This window comes from Rhinolophus hipposideros, assembly GCF_964194185.1.
Source record: "Rhinolophus hipposideros genome assembly, chromosome: 1".
In the NCBI taxonomy this organism is placed as follows: domain Eukaryota; kingdom Metazoa; phylum Chordata; class Mammalia; order Chiroptera; family Rhinolophidae; genus Rhinolophus; species Rhinolophus hipposideros.
Window position 1 is genome coordinate 40,965,123 of NC_138047.1, and position 23,755 is coordinate 40,988,877.

The window sequence follows — 23,755 nt, forward strand, 5'->3', positions numbered from 1 at the left end:
GGTAAGCCAGTGATATTTGAAATGAATAATGGAGCTATTTGGGAATAAGCTTTAATTCTTGGATAATTATGTCAACTAACTTTTCCTGGAATTATTTGACATAAAGTCACAAATATTTAAGATGCCACTTGGCCTCTTATCGTCTTGATAATGCCAATAAAGGGAATTTCTTTCCCATGCACTGTAAGATAATGCCCGTTTGCTAATGCCTGTTTGCTTTGATTATTACACTGTTGATTTAAAGGGTCATCATCATCCTTTTGGGGCTTTCATGTCTGCTCATTTCTTATGTCATGGGTCGTTTTGACTAAGAGCTGTAATTTGAGGGAGAAGTATTGTATTGCTCAGAGTATGGCAGGAAATAGATGGCAGAGGTAACTGAAGACAATTTAATGAAAGAACTCTACAAAGATGTGGAGAAACCAACAAAGGGTAGAGAAACATTGGAGCTAATAACAGGCTCAAAATGGGTCAGAATGGGTCAAGGAGAGGGAAAGTTATTGGAAGCTAGAGAGACCTATAGCTGTGCAGAGGTCCTGACTGAAGCTGTGGTCTTGGCTAGAAGAACATAATCACTATCAAAGCATGACATCTGTTTGGACATCAACAGGGGGAAAAATACCCCAACCTTATTCTACTCTTATTCCCCAACCTCCTGCTAATGACTATCATTGGCTAAACGCAACCAGAAGTCAGAGGGCGAGGGGGTCTGGTTGAGGCAATCTGAAAATGTCACCTTCCTTGGCCCCAGTAGAGGGTAGAAAAGGATGGAGAGTGGATATGGCAGGGCAAATGAGACTATCCATTTATGTGCCTTCATTTTCCTGGTGAATATTAATAATAACTGTAGAACCAGTTTGTAGGTAGGCAGGTCCTAGATCCATTCTTTTATCTAGATTCCTTTATTGCTCAGGATACAGGCTAGGCTCTAAATTAAGAGATCCCCAAACACTGTGACTTAACCAAGATTGAAGTTCATTTCTCTATTGGGTATCTTCCTGTACAGAAGTCCAGGGCTGGTGTGATGACTTGATGGTGTGGAGTGCTTTGGTAGAAATTGGTTCTGCTAAAAAAGTACTTCTAGTCTCCTTCCTCTGAGAATAAGGAAAGATTGTTCTTCTCTTTCCTCTTTGGGTTACATAGGGTCATGCAACTTGGTTTGGCCAGAAGTGTGAGTATGAGGTGTGTCACTGAAGCATTTAGTGGCTAATACATGGCTGTCTGCTCTCACTTTCTCTTTCACTGACCTTTGTGGAAGCACTATTGATATGAAGGACATCTATCTTGAGAAATATCTCAGAGCTGCAACAGACTTGTGGGAGTAAGAAATTAAGCATTGCTTAAAAGCCACTAGATTGCAGGATGATCGTTAGAGCAGCTAAACTTGGTATTTCCTGACTAACGGAGACCCAGGCTCTTTTATTTGTTGTCCTCCAAACTTTAAGGTGTTGTTATCATATACATGATCTAAGACAGTTCACTGCCATAGTCACATTCTAGGTTAGGAGATGTGGGGAGAGAAACAAGAGAGCACACTTACTCTTTTTAGGGGCATAACCCAGAAGAGCAGCTCAGCTGGGTGGTTGTTTCACTTATCTGAAGGCTGGGGTGGGGCGGGAGGTGTTGGCAGAACTTTGTCCTCACTGGCTGTTGTCAGGAGGCCTTGGTTCCTTGCCACGTGGATATCTCCATAGGGCTATTCCACATGGCAGCTGATCTCCTCCAGAGCAACTCATTTCAGGCACACACAGAGAGAAAAGCTGCAGTGTCTTTTAGAACCTAATCTCAGAAGTGACACACCATCATTTCTGTTTTTTTGCTGGTCACACAGACCCACCCTAGTATAGTGTGAGAAGGACTATGAAGTGTAAATACCAAGGGACAGAGATGATTGGAGGCTGGCTAAAAAAAAACCTAATTATATGAGAGGTGAGAAAACTTAGTCTTTAGGGGGGCAGCAATCTTCTCAGATAAAACTAAAGGAAGTAGGATAGACTGACTAAGAAACAAACAGAATCTGCTCTGCTTCGCCTTTCCCCTCTGGCCATATAAACATACACGTGCACTTTCTTTCTCATATGTGAATACACATTCTGTATCCTGAAAAGATTCTAGGCTTTTTTTTAAATTAAAGTTTATTGGAGTGACAACAGTTAGTAAAGTTACATAGGTTTAAGGTGCACAATTCTGTATTACATCATCTATTTATCACATTGTGTGTTCACCACCCAGAGTCAGTTCTCCTTCCATCACCATATATTTGATCTCATTTACACTTATCTACCACCCTCTGCCCCTTTACCCTCTGGTAACCACTGAACTATTGTCTGTGTCTATCAGTTTTTGTTTCTTTGTTTGTTTGTCTTGTTCTTTTGTTGTTTTCAAACAACAAAAATTCTAGGCTTTTGATTCGAGTTCCTATGCCCCTGAGGATTCTTATCTTTAGGGTCACTGTCCCCAGAAATGTGCCTTCTTCACTCCCACACAATGCCAAATTCTCATATAAAAAGCTTTTTTAAAAAGGAGTAAGGAGAGGGAGCTTTCATTTGAAAGAGAGAGGAAGAAAATCCTCTGTACTGCTAATCTGGAACTCTAAGGATGAGTCAGATGAACTATGAGTCAGTTTGTCATTGTATTTAAGTAGTTAGATGAGTTACATAAAACTGAGCTTCAAACCCAATGTTTCTTATGTTTTCCTAAGTGTAAGTGGTAAACTCTTATCAGAAGCCACATTGAAAATTAGGTGTACACAAGTGCAGCAGAGCTCAGGTATTTGTAAGGGTACAACTGATGATGAAGGTGAAAAAGAGAAGGTCTCTAGAAAACTTCGCTTCTTCATGCAGCTTGTTTTTTTTTTTTTTAATTTATTGGGGTGACAATTGTTAGTGAAATTACATAATATCAGGTGTACAATTCTGTATTACACCATCTATAAATCCCATTGTGTGTTCACCACCCAGAGTCAGTTCTCCTTCCATCACCATATATTTGATCCCCCTTACCCTCATCTCCCTCCCCCCACCCCCCTTACCCTCTGGTAACCACTAAACTATTGTCTGTGTCTATGAGTTTTTGTTTCTCATTTGTTTGTCTTCTTCTTTTGTTGTTTTTGGTTTATATACCACATATCAGTGAAATCATAGGGTTCTCTGCTTTTTCTCTCTGACTTATTTCGCTTAGCATTATACTCTCAAGATCCATCCATGTTGTCACAAATGTTCCTATATCATCTTTTCTTACTGCCGAATAGTATTCCATTGTGTATGTATACCACAACTTCTTTATCCATTCATCTATCGAAAGACATTTTGGTTGTTTCCATGTCTTGGCCACCGTAAACAAAGCTGCAATGAACATTAGAGCACACGTGTCTTTATGTATAAATGATTTCAAATTCTTTGGGTAGATACCCAGGAGAGGGATTGCTGGGTCATATGGTAATTCTATTTGTAATTTCTTGAGGAACCTCCACACTGCCTTCCATAGCGGCTGCACCAGTCTGCATTCCCACCAACAGTGTATGAGGGTTCCTTTTTCTCCACAGCCTCTCCAACACTTGTTGCTATTTGTCTTGTTGATGATAGCCATTCTGACTGGGGTGAGGTGCCTATAATTGTTTTTATTATAGACCACAATATCAATAGCACCAGGCTTCCTAAAACCAAACAATTGTATTATCCTGCTTCGCCATCATAAGCAGTGGCTGCTGTCCCAGATCCTTGCTTGACTTAGGTGTACATCACTACCCCTTAGTATTTCCGCCATGGGAAAAGAATGCGAAGTTTCAAATTATTTTTCTTATTACCATTGTTATTGATAGTTACTTTGGGATTGAGTTTGGGCAGGGATATGTTCGAAACAGTTGGAATGAGGTTTTTTAATGACTTTTTAGTGGACAGTGGAATAATGTGGAACAGGATTTCTAAATGGAGATGGTAAGGGTGAAGAGAGAGTAACAAAACGTCCCCACAAAAGTGACAAACTCCTTGCTATCACATATTTGCACTTAATTGAAAAAAGTATGTATTTGAGAATATTTGAGATCTTGTATCCCAGCATGTATCATCGTGTTGGCTCAAATCAATTCTTATAAAAGAAAAACAAAGTATGTACTTGATGTCCATAAATTATCTACTTGTCATCTTTCCCTTTACTATGCAAAAATATTTTTTCTCAAGTCTCCATCTAGTAAGAAAAGTCTGGTTCTCTGGTTCTCTGACCATCTATTTTCAAGGTTTGTTGGCTTATATATTCCTGGCTGTCTTTTACTCTGAATTTCTGCTTCTCCTGGATTCTTAATCACTCCAGTGGCTGATATTCCTCCTTCCATACACTCATCTCTTCCTCTCTTCACACTGCCATTAGTCAGGACTCTTTTTGCTACAAATGACAGATATACACCATGAAGAGAATTCACTGGTTCACAGAGCCAGGAAGGCTGGGGTAGCCCAAGGGAAGAGTGAAAACCAGAGCCTCAGGACCTGGCCTCTGTGTCTTTTTTCTCCAACTCCCATTTCTGCCTGGCTTCCTTCTCTCACATTACAGAGTGGCCTTCTCTATGTTGGCTGGATAGACGGCTGCCTGCAACTCCCCTCCATGCAAGAGGAAAATAGAGAACTAACTCTCACCCCTCCATGTACAATTGGGAAAACCCTGGTGAAGGACTTTGGCTCAGCTGAGGTCAAGGGCCCATACCTTGGTTCCGTCCCTGTGTGCAATGAGATATGGCATTTTGATTGGCCAGCCTGGGTCATGTGTCTAACTCTGAATAGGGTGGGGAATCTCGGGCACTCTGATTAACTGCTCTTCCAGGACCACATGAAGTACAAGGAGTTCCCCAAATGTAACGGGGTGCTGTTACCCTTTTACAAGAAGAAGACAGCAGACATAAACAAATGCTTCTGCAGTCCACTGCATGCCACAAGCATGGCTCAAGCAGCTCCTTCCCCATCCCACCAATGCTAGGCCATTTTGTGTAACAGAGCTTTCCTGAAGGCTGAGGATAACAAAGAACAATGGCAGCATGACAACTGCAGGCTCAGTGCTGCACAAATATTAATTTGAAATAAAACATTTGACACTTTGTAGTCCCTGAGCCAACTCCACCAGCTTTCTGGGGCAGCTGACATGTTGACCCACGACCTCTGGAGCCTGTTCTTCCTTACCAGATCATCTTCCTCCGAGTGTCTGAGAATCTCAGATATCCTCCTACCTGAGTTTCCATGAGACACTATTCCTTCTACTTTATCATGTACAGCCACTGAATTCTTTTTTTTATCTCCTTCTAGACCTGTTTCATAGAATAAACAAACAAACAAACAAACAACTCATCAAGGTGTTTTCAAAAACAAAAAAGAAAATTTTCTCCTTAGGAAGAATCTTTCCATCCTGTGATACTGTGATTTAAAATAAGAATATATATATATCTGCTTTTTTTTCTGTTCCTGGCACACAGCTCCTAAAACCCCTGTAATTTTCTAAATAAGAGCAATGGGAGCATCTTTTATTATAATATTTGGTCTTTTATCCAAATATTATATATTGTCCAAATAGCTCCAGTTTCTGAAATAGCTTTAGAATGATGAAGGTAAAAGGAGTGGCTTGTTATTCATAACAAGTCCTTTCAACCACACCTAAGTTTATGGTAACAAGGTGATTTTTGGAAAGCCCCTAGACAAGATGGGGACCTGTTGCCAGGAGAACCAACCACGTGATTAGAGGTTTGGAACTTTCAGCCCCACCTCTATCACCCACAGCCTCCAGGGAGGGAAGCCAGGGGCTGGAGATTGAATTTAACCCTGAAAAGTCGATGGTTTATTCAGCTATGCCTACATAATGAAACCTCCAGAAAAACCTCTAACATACAGGATTCCAAGAGCTTCCAGGTTGGTGAACACATGGAGGTGTGGGGAGGGTGGCTGCCCAGAGAGGGCATGAAAATTCCACACCCCTCCCTCCATATCTTCCATCAGGCTGTTCTTTACTTATATCCTTTATAGTAAACTGGTAATCAGTAAATAAATTGTTTTCCTGAGTTCTGTGAGCTGTTCTAGCAAACGAATGAAACCCAAGGAGAGAGTAATGAGACTCTCTGATTAAAAAAATAAAAATAAAAAACATGCCTGCTCCCAGTATGGTATATATTAATATATTAAGATTAATATTAAGGTTACCTCTGAGTAGTGGGATCTTGGGTAATTTTTATGGGTTTTACTGGTTTTACAGTCTTTCTATCTTTCATTTTGCTTATCGCTATTTCTACAATTAACAAATGAAACTAGTCCAAGATAAGAAAGGAGAAAAGAACAGAGCCTACTGCCTCTGTACCTTTTACCAAGAAAGGCAAAACCCTTTCCAAAAGGCTCCACCACCACCACCACCATCACCACCCAAGTCTTCAACCTAAACCTCTTTGGCCAGACCGTGTCACATGACCACCACAGCTTCCTGTGATGATGGAGAAGGGAGTATTCCAGCTTTCCAGCTTCTGCAGCCTTGATAGAAAAACGTGGTAACAGAGAAAGGGGTTGGGCATAAATATTAGTCTAAGCAACCAACAATGTCTGCAATAGCAGAATTGGGACACAAGGCAAAGAAAGAGAGATTGTGCAGAGTTTTTCTCATTCTGGGGTGGGTATTATCACTTTAGTGTATGACCCTAGGTATCAAGAAGAGACTACTGATAATAAAACTAGAAGACCTCTGGGTTCTCCTTAAGACTTATTTCAGGATCAAAATGAACCTTGCCCTGTCCTCATTAGTACTTTGCAGCAGTAGTAATATTATTACTCTTTACAAAATGCTATTTTTAAAGAGTTTTGCTATCCTTGTATTACAGTTGAAAAAGTAAACTCAAGAAGGTTAGTATTGGTAACAAATTCACATTTAAAAGACACTAATTCTTTCCCTGCTGCTGTCCAGCCACACAGAGGTGGAAGCTCAGGGACATTCGATTAGGCTCCATCTGTAACGCACTGTCATGGCTGAGGAAAGCATTGTAGCTGGTGGTATAACGGATCTTAAGACTGCTTTACAAAAGGTGCTGAAAACTGGACTCATCCATGATGGCCTAATGTGGAATGTGCTGCCAAAGCCTTCGACAAGTACTAAGCCCATCTTTGTGAGCTTGTATCCATCGGTGATGAACCTGCGTATGTCAAGTTGGTGGAGGCCCTCTGTGCTAAACACCAAATCCACCTCATTAAGGCTGATGACAACAAGAGACTAGGGGGATGGGTAGGCCTCTGTGAAACTGACAGGGAGGGCAAACCCCTTAGAGCAGTCGGCTGCAGTTTGTGTGGTAGTTAAGGACTGTGGCAAAGATTCGTAAGCTACTGATGTCATCAAGGAGTACTTCAAATGAAAGAAATGAACAAATAAAAAACTTGACTCTTATTTAAATAAATAAAATAAAATGGACACAAATCCTCATTTCCTCCCAGCACGTGCCATTCAACTACTGACTGTTGGGCTTAATATGCACAGGAAATGATCCTTCTGTCATAAATGGTTCTTTTCAGCACCCAGCTAAGGTCACACTCTCTGCCCAGCTGGTTAACTTTTCCTGTCCTGGATGGATTGTTCTTGAATCATGTCTCTAGTGTGCTAGAAGGACTTCTGATCTGGGTCTTAGACCTCGTTTTGCATCCCTCTCATTGCCTGACATGGGCAAATCACCAACCTCTGTGTCCACTCTGCCCACAGTCAGCTTAGCAGCACACTTTTTCCATCCTATCTGTTCACCAGTGTCTGTTACATGCACATATTCCTGCCTCATCCTTACCTTCTCCCTTCTTCCTTTCCAGAAAGTGATGTCAGCATCCAGCCCCGGGTGCTGACAGATGCTCAGACCACCACTAACGACGACGCACGGGAGTGTGCCAGATAAGGCTGTTCTGTCCAGATCCTGGTTCACTGTGTATTGTTTATAGAAGAAATGTTTTAAGGTAGAGGAAGAGGAAGCTTGCCAAGGATGTTTAATGGGATCTTGTAAACATTTGTATTCTGGATAACTTAGTGTTTCTTATTTTGGACTCTTTATTTTAAAGAACTGGGAAGACGGTAGGTAAGAATTCAGAAGTATACACCAGCATCATTCCAGGGTGGGTTGACAGACACTGCTTAGGTAAAGCCTCCAATTTCCATAGCCTGCTTTCTTTCTTACCAACCAGAACCCTGATTTTGCTCAAGGCAGCGATATGCCCAATTTAAAATACCTTCCCAGGTGCCCTTGCAGTTAGGAGTAGCCATGTGACTCAATTGTGGCTAATGAGACGTAGGTGGAAGTTGCTGGGTGGGGAGGCTCCCAGGAACCTTTTTTAAAGGGGAGAATCTTAGCTGGTATTTGCCTTTTTCTCTTTCCCTCCTCCTCCATCCTCCTCTTCCTCCTTGTTTTCTTGAAATGCAGACTCAGTGCCTAAGTATCCATCTTGCATCCATGAACACAACAGTTATGCTGAAGATAGCAAAGTAGGAAGATAAAATGACTGTAGTTCCTTGATAACATTAGGAGCTTCCTACCTGCTGATGTAGTTACTGTTCCATGCAATCAAACACAATCTTAATTGATAGACTATTAAGACATTTAATGTGCTATGAGAGAAAAGGATACAAATTGATTGCAGAGTCCTTTAGAACTGTGCTGCTCAAACTTTCATGTGCATATACACCACTTGGGGACCTTGTTAAAAATGCAAGTTCTAAGACAAACAAATGATAAACAAAAACTCATAGACACAGACAATAATTTAGTGGTTACCAGAGGGTAAGGGGGTGGGGGGTGGGTGATGAGGGTAAAGGGGATCAAATATATGGTGATGGAAGGAGAACTGACTCTGGGTGGTGAACACACAATGGGATTTATAGACGATGTAATACAGAATTGTACACCTGAAATCTATGTAAATTTACTAACAATTGTCACCCCAATAAAATTAATTAAAAAAAAAATGCAAGTTCTGATTTAGCAGGCTGGAGTGGAGTCTGAGATTCTGCATTTCTCACAAGCTTGCAGCTCGTGCTGATAATGCCAGTCCCGAATCACATCTTGAGTAGAATTTAGGAAATGACAGCCCTTTTGTTAGTCTGTTCCTATGTTATAGTTAGTCTGTTTCTCTTTGATATGCTTGTTATTCAATTAAAAATCTGCAGAGGACTCATTCAGTACATTTTCAACAAAAAGTTAAGGTTTTATTTAGAATACCATTTTAGAGACAAAAAGCAGTTTTTTTGTTTAGCAAAATAAGTTTCACAAATGCATTTAAATAAGGTAAATTCAAGACTTTTGTGGATGTTTTTCTTGGTTTCTTGCTTTTCTGTCTTGTCACTTGCAGTTTCTACCTTCTAACCTAACTGGATTCTTTCTAAGTTAACACAGCTTTAATCCAAGAAATTACTTTATGAAATTTGAATGACTCAAATATTCATCTGTATTCTCATTCAAACTCAATATATTAAATGAAACATAAGGAAAACAAGTTAGAGAAGTAGATTCAGAAAGAAGTGTTTCTCCCTCTTGGTCATGCTCTCTTTTCAACAGATGCTTTGCCTGCTCTGAAATGGATGTTGAAAGTAAATTGTTATTGGGAGGTGATGATCAAAAGCAGACTTAAATGGTTTTCACACTATCTATCATTAAGACCCAAAGGGAAATACAAGTGACATCACTTCCTTAGCCAAGCCACTGCTTTACACAGAAGCTTCACGTAACTTCATATTGTTATTTTCATTAGTTATGTACATTAAAAAAATACAACGTTGTGTTAAATAGCAGGACAGCTAACAATGGAATATACAACACTACACTGAAAATAAAAACACAAAATAGCTTGGCTAAGCCGAGGCGAGAAACAGCAGATGGTCTTCATGGAGGGAAGCTACCAATGCCCACCATCTCCTTAGTCCGTAACGGATCTGCATTCTGAGGGTAGACCTTCCGACTTCCGCCACTGGGCCAGGCGCTGCTTAAACCATTTCTGGAGGAGGGAAATGTGCAAAATTACCTGCCACATACTGAAAAAAAAACAAAAGGTCCATTCTCTTCTGAAAGGTAGTCTCTGTGGCCCAAATGGAAAGGAGGAGAGCAAGGAGTGTATCCATGGGGATGGTTCTTGTCACTGTCACACTTAAATCTTTCCTGTGTCAGGACCTTTGCCCACGCTGTTTCCTGGGTTTAGAATGTTCTATCTTCATTCTTTATCTGATGATCTCCCTTTCATCCTCAGGCATCAGTTTAAACAGAACCTTCTCAATGAAGACTTCTCTGACCATTTTATCTAAAGTAGGTTCTCCACTCATTTTAGTACTTTGTTATAATCACAAGACTTTTAAAATCTGTAATTGTTTATTTGTGTATTCATCTTCTAATCTGCATTTCCTTCTGGACTATAAGATTCACAAACGCAGTGATTGTATTCATTTTGTCATCATTTCATCCTTAGCCCCTATCACAGGGTTTAACAGTTAGAGAGTAATCGACGTTTACTAAATGAACAAATTGAAGCATCTCTTCAATGGCCCACATAGATCTCTATGCTGCTACATCTCATCAATGTGTGCTGATCTCACCAAGGGCCTTCCTTACTCATCGGTAGTGCTTAGTAAGTATTTGTTGAATAAACGGAATGGATAACTGAGCGCTGGACAACCTTGAAGAACTCCGTGAAATAGGCTAACTCAAATTTCTGCTGCTCCAAGGCCGCTGGGCAATGAGAGAAGATAAAGTGGGCCTACCAGTTTGCTCAGAACTTTCTAGTTTTTTGTGACCCAAATATTTACACCTCACAAAAGTGACTATGGATTTAGGGAAGGCCCCAGATGGGATGTTTCTATACATGGTACCACGTGAGGACTAAAACATTTTTATACACTGGCTGCCTTTATTATGCTACTGCAGGGGTGGGGAACCATGCAAAAAGGAGATAATGAGACCCATGCTGGGGAAAAGACTGGGGTATGGACCAACTTCACCAGGAGGAAACTGGGATTTAAAAAAAGAGACAAACAACATCGAAGAAGGACTGGTGAGAAATAGAAGCAGCAAGCACTGATCCACATGGGAGAGGATGAGTTAGAGGGCTCTATGAGAAGCTAGGATCTCCAGACTTTATTCTCCTTCTCACCTTTCGCAAATCATGGTATACATTGAGAATGATAATGTTATGTTGGTGCAAAAGTAATTGCAGTTTATTTTCATGTCCCACTGGTATAACTAGTCAAGGTGCTTGGATAGGTGACCAATGGGGGCCCCACAGTCCTGGGCCCAGCCAACGGGAAGCTCTATTGTATCTCATATTGTCTATGAGAACTTGATGAAGTCCATACAAATGGAGCACCAGTCAGCTCAACTGTAAATGAAGAGGTAATCTCAGGGGATCGCTATTGTCCCTTCTGGGTTTCCTAAAATTTACTTCTTTTAGGGGTAAGTAGATGAGGGGACAGAAAAGAAGCAGAAAGAACACAGCTATGGAATGCCAAACCTGGGATGTGCTGATGGAGATGAGGTAGTGAGAACTGTCTAGAGGGTTCTGACTTAGCATAGGTGGACACCCGCCCAGCGACACTCTTAACCTCAGAATAAATAGGCTGGGCTCTAGGGCCATGCTGGGAAAGACCTCATATCTGCAGAGATCTAGGGAGCTGAAAGGCAGTTTGTCCTACACCCAAGAGCAGAAGAAAGAGTGAGGAGCACAGGAGGAGTGCTTCTAAGGATCGAGTCCTCTGGAGCTAGACGGGAGTGAGGCCTCAGGGCAGGTTAGGGCTCTGTAGCAATGCTGAGCTGGCTGCACAGCATGGGGCCACACCTGCAACTCACCCTAAATGTACAACAGAATTCACACACTGAAATGCCACACACAGCTGTCAAGATCAGCTGTCTTATACACCTTGTACTGCTGGGTGGCAGCAGAGAAAAGTACTCTAAAGCCAGGGGCAGCAGACTACCCTTGAGGAAGCCTTCTTTTTTGGGGTTGCTCTCCAGGTGCCATGTTTCATTCCTGGGGATCACTATCCTTAAGGGGAAGAGAGAGCTCACCCCGGTGGCTTTAACCAAAGTTCTACTGCTAACGGTGGTCGCCATTTTCTTCTGTAATCCATGTGTGTGTCTAATTAACTCTGAAATCTGGTGCGAGAGCAGCATGGCTCCTATTTCATTAATGAGGTAGCTCTGTTGGCGGGAGTGGGCGGTTCAAGGCTACAAGTCTGATTCAATAGGATTTCCAGTTACTAGAGCTGAATAAAGGACAGAGTTTTAAAGACTGACTAATTAAAACTTGGAGGAAAAAAGTCTCATTTTCTATCAGGATTCATTTAAGACAAAGCTATTGAGCTAGCCTCATTCAGAAGGGCCACCCACATCTTTACACTAGTAATGAAGCAGAATATTAATGTACAGTTACTGAACATAACTTTAGCAAGAACCACATTTGTGAACTGGTGAATTGGCACCCAAATGCTTAACAAATTGAATCCTACCTAGCACTGGGGGATGGAACGAGGTTCAAGAAAAGCTCAATTATTTTTTGAAGATACTTTAAATCAACTATGTCATTCTGAAGACATTTTAAATCAACTATTTTAAATCAACTATGTATATAATAATTTAGCAAACCAGTCGCTGTCCAACAAAACCCATTAAACACCTTGCTTGCTTTCTTTCCCTCTAAAGCTGAATCTTATCACATCTCACATCAATACTAATTTTCCACCTGGCTTTATCAGTCTCTACTTTGTTTCAGACATCCCCTGGGAAAGACATTCATTCCTCGCTTGCTTATAAATGAATGCCCTCATTACCCTCACCCATTGACGGAGATTTGTTTACTTCGAGTGAACAGATGATAATTAGACACTGTGATGGGGAGGGGTTAAGGCAAAATAACATTGTTCCTGTCCTTTTCTCTAGTAACTAACATTTAATTCTTTTCAGGAGAAGACCTTTAGAGGTCTTTATTCCACAGATAAAACATCCAACAACTAAAACCACTGAGTTTTGGGAATAGTCCCAGGACATGAGAGATGAAAACACTGGAAACTTCTCTAAGCACCAACGCCAGCTTCACTAGGCTTGAATTCATGATAGAAAATGCCAGATCATCTCAACCTCCCAAGGGGCTGATGAAAGAGCTTTCCCAGCCTCTTCTAACACTGACTTCAAAACAATAAAAGATACAGGGGTCAGTATTCTGTAAGGTTTATCTAATTTAATTGTAGGAGCTATCTAATTACTGTCATGAGAAAAACCCATTCTAGGATCTCAGCATATGCAACTTAAAAGTTATTTCCACTGAGCACCCTTCACCTCACTCCAGTTCCTATAGGTGTCTTCCCCATAGCAGAGAACATTGTCCTACAGTGGGACAGTTATAAAGAAGTCATCAAAGCCCCCAGTCAGAGAAATTTTAGTCCCTCTTTCCCCTGCCAAAGTATCAGCAATGTGAATCAGCTCTAGTTGATTATCTCACAGGAGCTTATTTTTCTTGTACTAATGTATCAGTTGTTATGGAAAAATGAATACTGGAGGTGGGGGAATGTTAGGGATGAGGGAATCAGGCATGTGAAATACATATTATTTTGGTTACCTTTATTTGTGGAAAAGGAAAACTAATAAAGAATAAAAATAGGGGATATGCTGATACCAGACACTGCCTCTATGTAGGCCCAGCACACCCTGTCTTCCCTGAGTTATTTAAAGGGTCCCTATAAAGCCTTGTATACATGAAAATAATTTTATTTATGCCTGAAAATCCATCATTGAGCATGACATCTCCAGAAGATACTTTTTTTTTTTAGAAGACATTTTTTAAAATGGAAGCATTGTTTGAGAAAATTGAAGAAGAAACCATTCTCACTCACCACTGCACACTGGGGTGGCGAGGGTTGGGAATGGGTTGAAGGGGGCAGGGGGGGAGGGATGGAAAGAATGGAAAGTCAGAAGATGAGACCCAACCGAGTAAGGGGTGACAGAGGGTTACCTAGGAAGCTTCTTTCAATGAACTTGCTAAATGTTGCCCCTCTCTGATCTCTGGGGTCTCAGAAGCTTGCCTGTAGTCTATGCAGGAAGACTGAGAGGCAAGCCCAGCTGTGGCAGTCTCAGGGAGGAAGGAGGTATTGGCTTCAGGACAGGAAAAGGAAGCCAGGGGCCCTGCTATGAGGCTGACTCACCCCCACACCCACTCATTTCAGGGTTGAGTCTACCATTTGTTCATTTGAGGAAGGTAGAAGAGGGGAAATAGGAGTAGCGCTGCCTGGACGTTGAGTTGAACCTGCTGGGCAGGGGTCTGAATTGGCTGATCTCAAGCACAGAAAGAAGAAGCTGCCCTTTCTTTCTTCCTGCCCCTCGCTTGATTTCATTTCAATACTGCAATATAATATGAATCTTGAGGAAAGATTGAATATAACCCAGGATGACTATCATGTAACGCATGGATTTTTTTCAAGAAAACATATAACCTAAGTTGAATTTTCAGTCATTTCCCCACACCCCACCCAGCTGTTCATTCTTCCTCTGTGGAGATAACACAGCATCCTGCTTATGGGTCTGGATTGTGCTCAGACTCCCAGCGTTCAAATCCTAACTCTGCTACATCTTAGTTGTGCTCTTGAGCAAGTTATTTAACCTTTCTGTGCCTCGGTTCCCGTATATGAACAATGGGACTAATAGTGCCAACCTCACAGCACTGTTGTGACAAATAAGTGAGTTAATACTTAGAGGGTGCCTGGAACAATACCTGGCAAGTATTAGCCATGACAAAGGTCAACATAATTATGCTGCCTTACAGGTAAAAGAGTAATGGTAATTTACCACCGGAGAATCAGGGCTGAGAAGAGCTTAGCCCCTAGTTGGTGCTGTGCCCGCAATAAATTCACGGGCTTCTATTTATAAGACGACTAATTATTGTTTCTGTGATCACTCCTCTTTACTAAATATAGCGTGGGATTTTAAATGATAAAACTTCAGCAGGCTGCCTCCTCAGGGGGTTCCAAGAAATGAGCTGTAAGACTTGGATTACTGCAAGTCACCTTCCATTAAGTTCTGGTGCTGGTTAACCCGACATCTGTTCCCTTTGCTAAAAACAGGTATGCTTGATTTTCTCTGTGACCTAGGAATGAGAGCACTTTTTAAGGACAAGTTCTGGTTTAATTAGTAAAAAGCATTTTGGACTTGGAGCTGAGGGTCTTGGTCTTGGGAGCACCCATTACAAACTTTTAAGCCTCAACTGAATATGACTCATGGTGAGGAGAGAACCAAGTGTCTAATGGTCTACACAATGGGAAGAATAAGAACGTCTCTGCTTTAGAGCTGAGACTAGAGGTGTGAAGTACTTTGGGCTTCCAAGGGAGAGATGCTAGAGCAGTTCCAAGTAGTACTATCATGCATAACTAATTGTCTTTCCGTGACCCAAGGGAAAATATAAGTCAGAGTTTAGACAGGGTTTCAAAAAAAGTCAGTTGGAGCAGCCAACAACTGCACCTGGAGGTTAATAATCATGGATAGTGTTGCATTCTCTATCCTAAACAATTTTCAGGATCATATAGCTTTTAAAAACAGATAAATAAATCAATGCATTTAAGCGGACATCTGTGTCCACTCCCTTTAGCTGTAATGTCAGATGTCTACCTTCTTGGAAAACTCCAGAAAAAGACTCTAAACCTTAGAGCAGGGGGAAATTTTAAAAATCTGAACCAAATCTCCCTGGCTAAAATATGCAATTTTAGCTCTGCTGCTAAGGGAAGCAGCAGTGTGAGGTAGTGGAAAGAGCATGCTTAACGACCCGTGCCATCCGGGCAATTCCCTCCCGCTGGGCCTCAGTTTCCTCGTCTGCCAAACGTGAGGACTGAATTTCTAGTTGCTCGCTAAGGTCCCCTCCAGCTCTGACATTCCCGCGAAGAACAGATCTGAGGACACCGGGCTCAGCATTTCTCAGGAAGGTTTTGCTCACAGCCCAATGGAGAAACTGGGCCCGGGATCGCGAGGCAAGAGTGGGTCAGGGACGCGGCTCCCAACCCGGAGGGAGGAGACAGCGTTTACCCTGGGCTGCAGCGGACAGTGGGAAAACAAGGAGAAGGAAGAAAGAACGTGAGGTGTCTACGCAGCTCTTGAGGAATCCTCCCCCGCAACCCCCGGACTGGGCAGGGCCAGGCGGGGCACCCATGGAGCCCCGAAGCTGGGGGGAGCCGGAGGGAGCGATGCAGGGTCCCGGAACGCAGGCAGAAGCGATGAACGGTCGGGAGGGGGCAGCGGGAGGCGGGAGGCGGGAGGCGAGGGCGAGTGGGACCTCCGCGTTCGCGAGCGGGCCCCGGCCAGGGTGGGCGCGGCGGTCCCGGGGCAGGGGTCGGGGCGCGGGGCGCGTGCGGGGCTCACCTGGGTCTCCTCCTCAGAAAGGCCGGCCTCGGCCGCGATGAGGCACAGCGTGGTGGGGTCCGGGTGCTTGTTGACCTTGTTGAAGTTGTACTCCAGAATTTCCACCTGGTCCTGGGTGGGGCCGCTCGCGGTCTCCGCAGACATGGTCCCGGCGGGGCTGCGGGGAAGGAGAAGCGCTGCGGTGAGCAGGCGGCGCGCGGGGAGGGACGCAGCCCGGGGCGCGGCCGGGCGCCCTCCGCGCGTGGGGCGGTCTGTCCCCTCCCGCAGTCGCGAGGCTGCGCGGGTCCCACGAGGCTGCAGGCTGCGGCGGGACCTGCCCGGCAGTGTTCACAGCGAGTTTCCTGCGGGCCCCCGCTTTGGGGTGGCGGGAGGAAGATGACGCCGCGTGCCCTGCCGGCCCTCCGGCTCTAAGGAAGGAGTGGAGGAAGCGCGGCGAGATTTTGAAAAACCGCCGTCAAAGCTTCGTCCGGGGAGAAGGCTCTGCCCCCGGGGACCCGCTTGGCAGATGGCGTGGGCGGGTCCCCCCGAGTCCGCAGCGGGGATGCCTCACCGGTATCCGTGGTTCTGCCTCTCAAGTAGTTTAGCACTTCGGGGCCCTCGTGGGGGAGGGTTGTAAAACCCACGCCTCTTCCGAAGAAATGACCCACAGGAGAGAAGTGACTTCTCAAATTTGGGGAAATGGGGGCGGCGCTTTTAATCTTCGCCTTTTACAGAGGTGGAGATAGGTCCACAGAGACGGGATTTACTCTGGCGTTCCCAAGACCGGGAACTGAGCATCAGGAGAAATTTCCACCTGAGGGTTTGTCTGAGTCACTCTGCAGTCAGCGGGCTCTGCCTGCACTTCTCCACCCCCCCACCTCCCCACCCGCACCCCGATTTTTCTAAGTCCTGAGGCCTCCAGCCTACCCGGCTGTTCACTGCCCCACGTGGCCTGGCCATTGTTCCACAGCGTGTGGTAGGTAGTCCCTTTAGGTGAGAACCTCCAAGATAAAGCCAAAACCCAACTGAGAACAACCTATAGCAACCGTCTTTTAAAATCTCAGACTTCCCTCTGATTGTATTAAAATATACTGTAAAGTCAAGAGAATGGGTCTATTACAAGCTTCAAGGTCTGTTGTACTTCGTTACTTTAGAGTCAAATACTGTTCTAACAGATTTTGGACATGATTTCCGGCTACATTTTCTCCATTCCTAAGTAGCCTCTGAATGGGACTCAAAAAAAGAAAAAAAGGGAGCTGTGTACCCCTCCTCTCCCTCCCCCAAATTTAAGATATATCAAGGTATAAGAAGTTAAGAGTCTGCAATCTTGGCCGTGGGTTTGGTACAAACAGGTCAGGACTTGACACTGCTTACTGTAAAAGACAAGCGCAAGTGTGGGAATCATGTTGGTTTGTTGTTTTAACAAACAATTGCAAAATCATCCAGTACAATCCTGAGCGTGTTTTGATGTGGTTTGTGTTTGAATGTGAGCCACCCTCCACTGATCTGCCTGCATGCCTAATGTTACCTTTTCTATTGTGAATGCATCCTAGGCTCCCTAAATAAATGTCTTTACCTCTCCTCTAGGTCAATTGAAGAGGCTTGCAGAAAAGACAAGAAGCCATTCTACTGTGAGAGTCTTGGACTCAAGCCACTGATCAGGCCACTGTATAATCTCCCTGCATTTTTCGGGAGCTCTGTGCTCCCCCTAAAACCTTTAGCAGTGATTTTTGTCACTGTGCTGAGGCAGGATAGGGTCAAGCCAGGTCAGAAATACCTCCTCTCCTGTTGGCATCTCTCTCTCCCTTTCTTTGACAGAGAACTTCAGAGCTGCAAAGAACTTTGGAGATGAACCCCTCCAGTCCTCTCCTGGAACAGCGCAGGAGAATGAGGCCCAGGAAGACTTACTTTCCCAATGTTGTACTAGTGACCAGTACCGAGAACTGAAAGCCTTAGCTTCAGTTTCAGTCCTGTGCTCTGCTAGACCGTTTCCTTTCTTTTCTTTTTCTTTTTCTTCTGGGGTGGGGCCCCAAATTTGCATTTCTAATGAGTTCCCAGGTGATGCTGACGCTTCTAGTCTGAAAACCCACTTGGTGATCCCGTGATGTAGGTCTTTGAACATGGAACAGGAAAATTGGATTTATTTTGTTGTTTCTAAGTGTAATGGAAAGCTATTAGGTGATTTTAAGCCATAGACTCTGAATCAAAAATGTATTGGAGGAAGGGAATAGAGAATGAAAGTATAGTATACTCTCAACCTTTTTGTATCTTTGGATCTAAAATATGTCTCCTGTAGAAGGCATATAGTTAGATCTTGTTTTATTGTTTTTTGTGGTTTTTTTTAAAGCAGTCTGACCACCTCTGCATTTGATCGGATTGTTTTATCCATTCACATTTAATGTTATTATTGATGTAGTTGGATTTATGTCTGCATTCATGCTTTTTTTTTGTTTTCTATGTCTCATTACTAATTTGTTTCTCCTTTACTAACTTCAATTAAATGGATGTTTCCTACTATACTATTTTAATTCCTTTAACATTTTTTTCACTGTGCTTTTTGGGTTTTTGGGGTTTTTTTGTTAAATTTGTTGGGGTGACAATGGTTAGTAAAATTTCATAAGTTTCAAGTGTACATTTCTATAATACATTATCTGTATTCTGCTAGACCCTTTTCAACAGGCCATTCTGTCTCTAGGTAGGCAGAAAAAAATCAGGAGGGCAACAGCCTAAATGCAGGCCATTACCGTTTTGAATGGGTATTGACTATCTATCTATCTATCTATCTCTTAGGATGGCAGTTCCAGCCAAAGCCACCCACTGGACCCACCCACCACTGCTCATTTTGCCTAAAAAATGGGAGAGAGGAAACTGTTGCATCTGATCTTATTACTTGCCCTAGAAATGTTCCATCTATTTCCATTGACATAGTTATACTGCCTCTTCCATGAAAATTTTTGCTGCTTCTTTGTGGAGTCCTTAGTCCTTCAGAAATATCAATCAAGTGTACAGATTTCTAAACTGGACTCAGATTCAAGGACTGTTATGCAGAACTTCTTTTCCTCTTTTTGTTATTTGCTATTGTATAATTGAAAGGTGATTAATGTTCTTCCATTTAATCGGGTACATTTTCTCTTATTATGCTTTTGTGGATTCCTGTTACAGGACTTCATACGAGATCTCATGGATAGGCTCCTGTTGACTTTAAACTACTCCTCTAGTTAGTTGGCTGAGGGCCATTGGATTTGGCTGCCTGCTAAGGAGATTTCTGGGAGGACCATTTGAAAGCACCTACTTCTCCAAGGTGCACCAAACAAACAAACTTGATTTCTAGAAATGAGGATGAAAGATCTAACCCCTAGAGACAGATCTACCTGTTATTTCTCCACAAAGCTCAATCTCTGTTATTTCAACCCTCTTTGGCTGACAAGGGCTTGCTGCTGCTGCTGCTGCTGCTGCTGCTACTGCTACTGCTTTGTTTCTTCTCTCCTTCTCTTAAAGGAAACTTATAAAGCAAATCACCTTAGTGACCTTGGCTTTCTAAAACTTCTCAACTCTTTCCAGTAAGGAAACTGTTGAAAAGTTTCTCTGAAGGTAGTCTAAACAATTTCAGATGAAAAGAACTGAAAATATTTTAAAGCTTCTTAAACTTTAATTTTAGCACAAGTTCTATTGTTGCTGTGGTTATTAATGTCTTATGAAATTTTCAAAGAGTAATTTGTCTTGTGATTGTGTTTTCTTTTGTGGATAGGGGAAGACAATGCATAAACCTTTTCAAAGTGGTTAAATGAAAACTGGTGGCTTTTTTCTAAATTAATTCCGATGCTTGGGTAGACAGCTTTACCTTTGTCTCCTAATCCTATAGTTACTTATTTTAAAGCTATTTACCAATATGAACTAGCCCACAGAGAGTGCCACCCCTGGGAACCTGCAGAGGTGGCTGTGCACTCACATTTCTCATCTTCTTCTCCCTGCCCCAGCCATTCCAACCTCTTTGTAAAGCCAGCAATATCAAACCAAGAGAAAAAGGTTATTGGTGACAGATATTCCTCATAAACAGAGCCCCATAGTAAGCTGGCCAAAAGCGAAAACTGCAGACGGATCATTTTTCAGAGCCATCTCCCACTTTTCTTAAGCCCGAATTTCCTTTATGTTCACCGTGGACTTGATGAAGCTATGGGCTCCTGAAGCATTTTGTATTTTCTTAAGTGAGACAAATGATGTGCTGCCATTTCCCTAAGGAAAGTGGTGAGTCTTTAGAAGGGGTTAGAGTTTCCCCACTCATCACTTACGGAACTACTCTGGACAGAGTGGGAAGGGGGTCACCCAAGCTGTCAGTGTCTCTCAGAAATTGACAAATAGGAGTGGACTATTGATCTGCCTCCTCAGGCTAACACAGGGCTGGTTGAAAAAGAGAGTTTAGTTTTGTGTTGGTTTTTGTTTGGTTAATGTCCCTAAGCTTAGAGCAGTAGTCCTGCCTGGCTGGGCTTCAGAATCACCTGTAGAAATGTCCAAGCCCACCACAGACCTCCTGAATCAGAAGCACATTCTAGGGATCCAGTGTGGGAGAGACACAAAGGTATTTAAGCTCTTACGAGATTTAATCATTAATATAAACTATAAATGGTTAGAACTTCTTATACCTTATACCTACCTGTAAAAATGCATTAAAATATCTTCTAATTTTGATGCTGTATGTAATTTCAACATTTGAGTAGAAGGTAGGTTGAGGTAGTTTTCTAGCAATAAGCTTTTAGAAATACACATTGGAAAAAAAATTTTAGACCCCCTGCTATTAATCTTTTGTATATGGTCAGAAATGGGGGAAATGCCTTTAAAATTGGGAATTATCAAGAGAAAATTTCCCATGCTTTCAAAAATTTATAAATAATATAAAACCCTTTTAAAAATCTTTCAGGAAAATGTATTCTTGGGTTGAGATCAGAGTTGAAGAAAGCAGGTTACTGAAAGAAAAATTCCTTCCATTGCATCATACAAATTTCCATAATTGATTTAGAAGCTAAAAATTACAGTGAAAAAAGATTTGGCAACCTTGAGTTTGATCATCCTCTAATTTCTTAAATTTTCCAGTGAGGGAAATGTTAAAATTTAAGTTATCATTTATTTGGACAACATATGTAATATGACTTAAAACTGGACATTAGACTATGCATATACCATGTTCACATAGCATAATTGCTGTCTTCAGGGAAACAGGATTTCAAACCTATATGGGAAAATACATTTTTAAGCGCTGTATTGATTGCAATTTTACATAGTAGAAAAAAAACTGGAAGAAAATATTACAAAACATTCACAGAGGTTATATCTAGATTGTTGAACTATAGGTGAACTAAATTTTTTTATATTTTTCTGGGTTTTCACATTTATTACTTTGAAATTAGAAATTTTATTTAAAAAAAAAAAGACATCCTTGATCAGACCAATGGTGCATCTTGCCCACAGTTTAATCTGATTATTGGTACCAAATTACATTTTCAGGATAAGTATGTGCCAGGAGTTGTTTCTTATGAAGTCTACCTAGATGATTAAGGAAGTAAACATTTTCATTTTCCACTGAAAGATCATTAGGTATCAAAGGATATATGTAATGTACATGTAAGCTATGAAGCATAGATTAAATAAACACTAGTGAACCCCACCCAATTTAAACATTAAATCATTACCAAGACTATGGGAGCTACTTATGTGTATGTTTCCTTCCCATTCTACCCTGTGGCTTATCTGCCTCCAGAGGAAACCAAGGTTCTGATTTTTGTATTAATCATTCCTTTGCTTTCTAAAGTAGTGCCATCACATATGTATGGATCCCTAAAAGCACACAGTTTTCAGTTTTGTATATTTTTGAGATGTACAAAAATGTTATCACTATATACAATTGTGAATTGCTTTTTTGCATCCACATGCTTCCAAGATTCATCCATATATCTGCATTTAGAGAAGTTCATTCATATTCAGTGCTGTTTCCGTTTTGTGAATATACCACACTTTATGATTTTTCCCTGTTGATGGATATTTAGGTTGTTTCCGTTTTTTTGCTATGGTGACATTGCCTCGCTGAACATTTTTGTATATACCTTCTGAAGCACGTCTAGGAGGGGTTCTCTAGGTTATATACACGAAGAGGCACTGGTTATAAGGTACGTAGCTATTAACTTTACAACATAATATTAACTTGTTTTCCAAAGTTGTTGAACAAAACTACATTTCTACCAGCAGTACATGGTATTTCCTTTGCTCCACAGCCTCATTAAACACTTACTTGTATTGCCAAGCTTTTAATTTTTGCCGTTATTTTTAGGTATTCTTTTTATCCACGCAAAATATCTAAACCTTCTCGAAGCTATTTATGTTTTCAGCCTGCTTAACTTCTTGGGGCTAAAAGTTTCCATATGTTTACTGTTTACTGTGTGAACATATTTCCTGTTCCAGCCCAGAAGGAGATTTGAGGTATGTTTTGAGAGTTTAGATTGTCTCCAGGCTAGCTTGTTATTTCCATTGGTCACCAAGAACAATACAAAAGATATATGGAAAAGTCATTACAGCAGGCCTTGTCTATATTCTGCTGAAAATGTTACAATTTTCCCTTTTACAGAGCTCCTGGGAGTCAGAACTTGATTCTGCACTTTCAAAAATGTGTTAACCGTATCAATTATTCCCTCCCCTCGAAATGAATATCAAAGTCTCCAAAGAAAAACACCACAGTTGAATTTTAAATGATTGAGTAAAGAAGAAGAAAGGATGTAGGGATAGATAGGAAGTGTAAGAGAGCCTATTAAGCCGCGGGTTTAAAATAGGATATAAACGTAAAATCAAACAATGGGTTCAAGTGTTTGTACTGCAATACCATGATCGTAGGGTGCCGAGCTCCAGATCAAAAGCAAGTTGGTATTAGTCTTTTAGGCCCTCTCACAAGCCTATCTTAGGAATCAGAATGGAATTAGTCCTGTTTTGTGGTCAAGAAAGGTTAACTCACGTGTCTACCGCATCAGAAGAAGACTCCGAATTCTACCTTTTATTCTGGCTACAGTAGGAAAGGTGGTTTGTGATGTCATGGGCATCAAGATTGATTTATACATACAAAATGCTATGTATTCTCCTTATGCTCTACAGGTGTCAGAAATCCTAAGATAACACTGAATCACCTATTGGGATCACTGAGCTCTAATATGAATTATTGTCTCTCACTTTAGTGAAGAATCGGGGCTGGAGGCAGCCAGTCTTTCCCGTTGAGGGCTAGCCCATTGCTGACCTACTGTGGTCTCTCCAGCCTCATTTCCTTTGCTGCTGTTGCAGCCCTCTTGCAGACCTTCACACATCTCCTGGTGTCTACTTGACACCAAGGCAACAGAGATAACGGAGTCGCCTCTTTCAAGTTTTGTTCTGACTCCATTTTTT

General features: G+C 41.9%; 1 protein-coding gene and 1 pseudogene across 9 annotated transcripts in view; one reads left to right on the forward strand and one right to left on the reverse strand.

Moving 5' to 3' along the window:
- The first annotated feature begins 6,979 nt into the window (after positions 1-6,979).
- Positions 6,980-7,363, forward strand: LOC308498013 (small ribosomal subunit protein eS12-like; annotated as a pseudogene). Its single transcript has one exon. The product of its transcript is annotated as a small ribosomal subunit protein eS12-like (transcript).
- Positions 7,364-8,030: 667 nt separating this feature from the next.
- HOPX (HOP homeobox) overlaps positions 8,031-23,755 on the reverse strand; it is a 104,440-nt gene continuing 88,715 nt past the window's right edge. For 6 of the 8 annotated variants that reach the window (XM_081061154.1, XM_081061152.1, XM_081061153.1 and 3 more), the window contains 2 exons: positions 16,361-16,517; positions 8,567-9,974 (listed from right to left, as the gene is read on the reverse strand). In XM_081061154.1, the coding sequence (XP_080917280.1) occupies positions 9,897-9,974; positions 16,361-16,504 (222 nt within the window). In that variant the 5' untranslated portion in view covers positions 16,505-16,517 and the 3' untranslated portion in view covers positions 8,567-9,896. Of the gene's footprint in view, positions 9,975-16,360; positions 16,518-16,910; positions 17,280-23,755 lie in introns of those variants that run through there. The other 2 variants (XM_081061150.1, XM_081061149.1) reach the window with 2 other exon arrangements.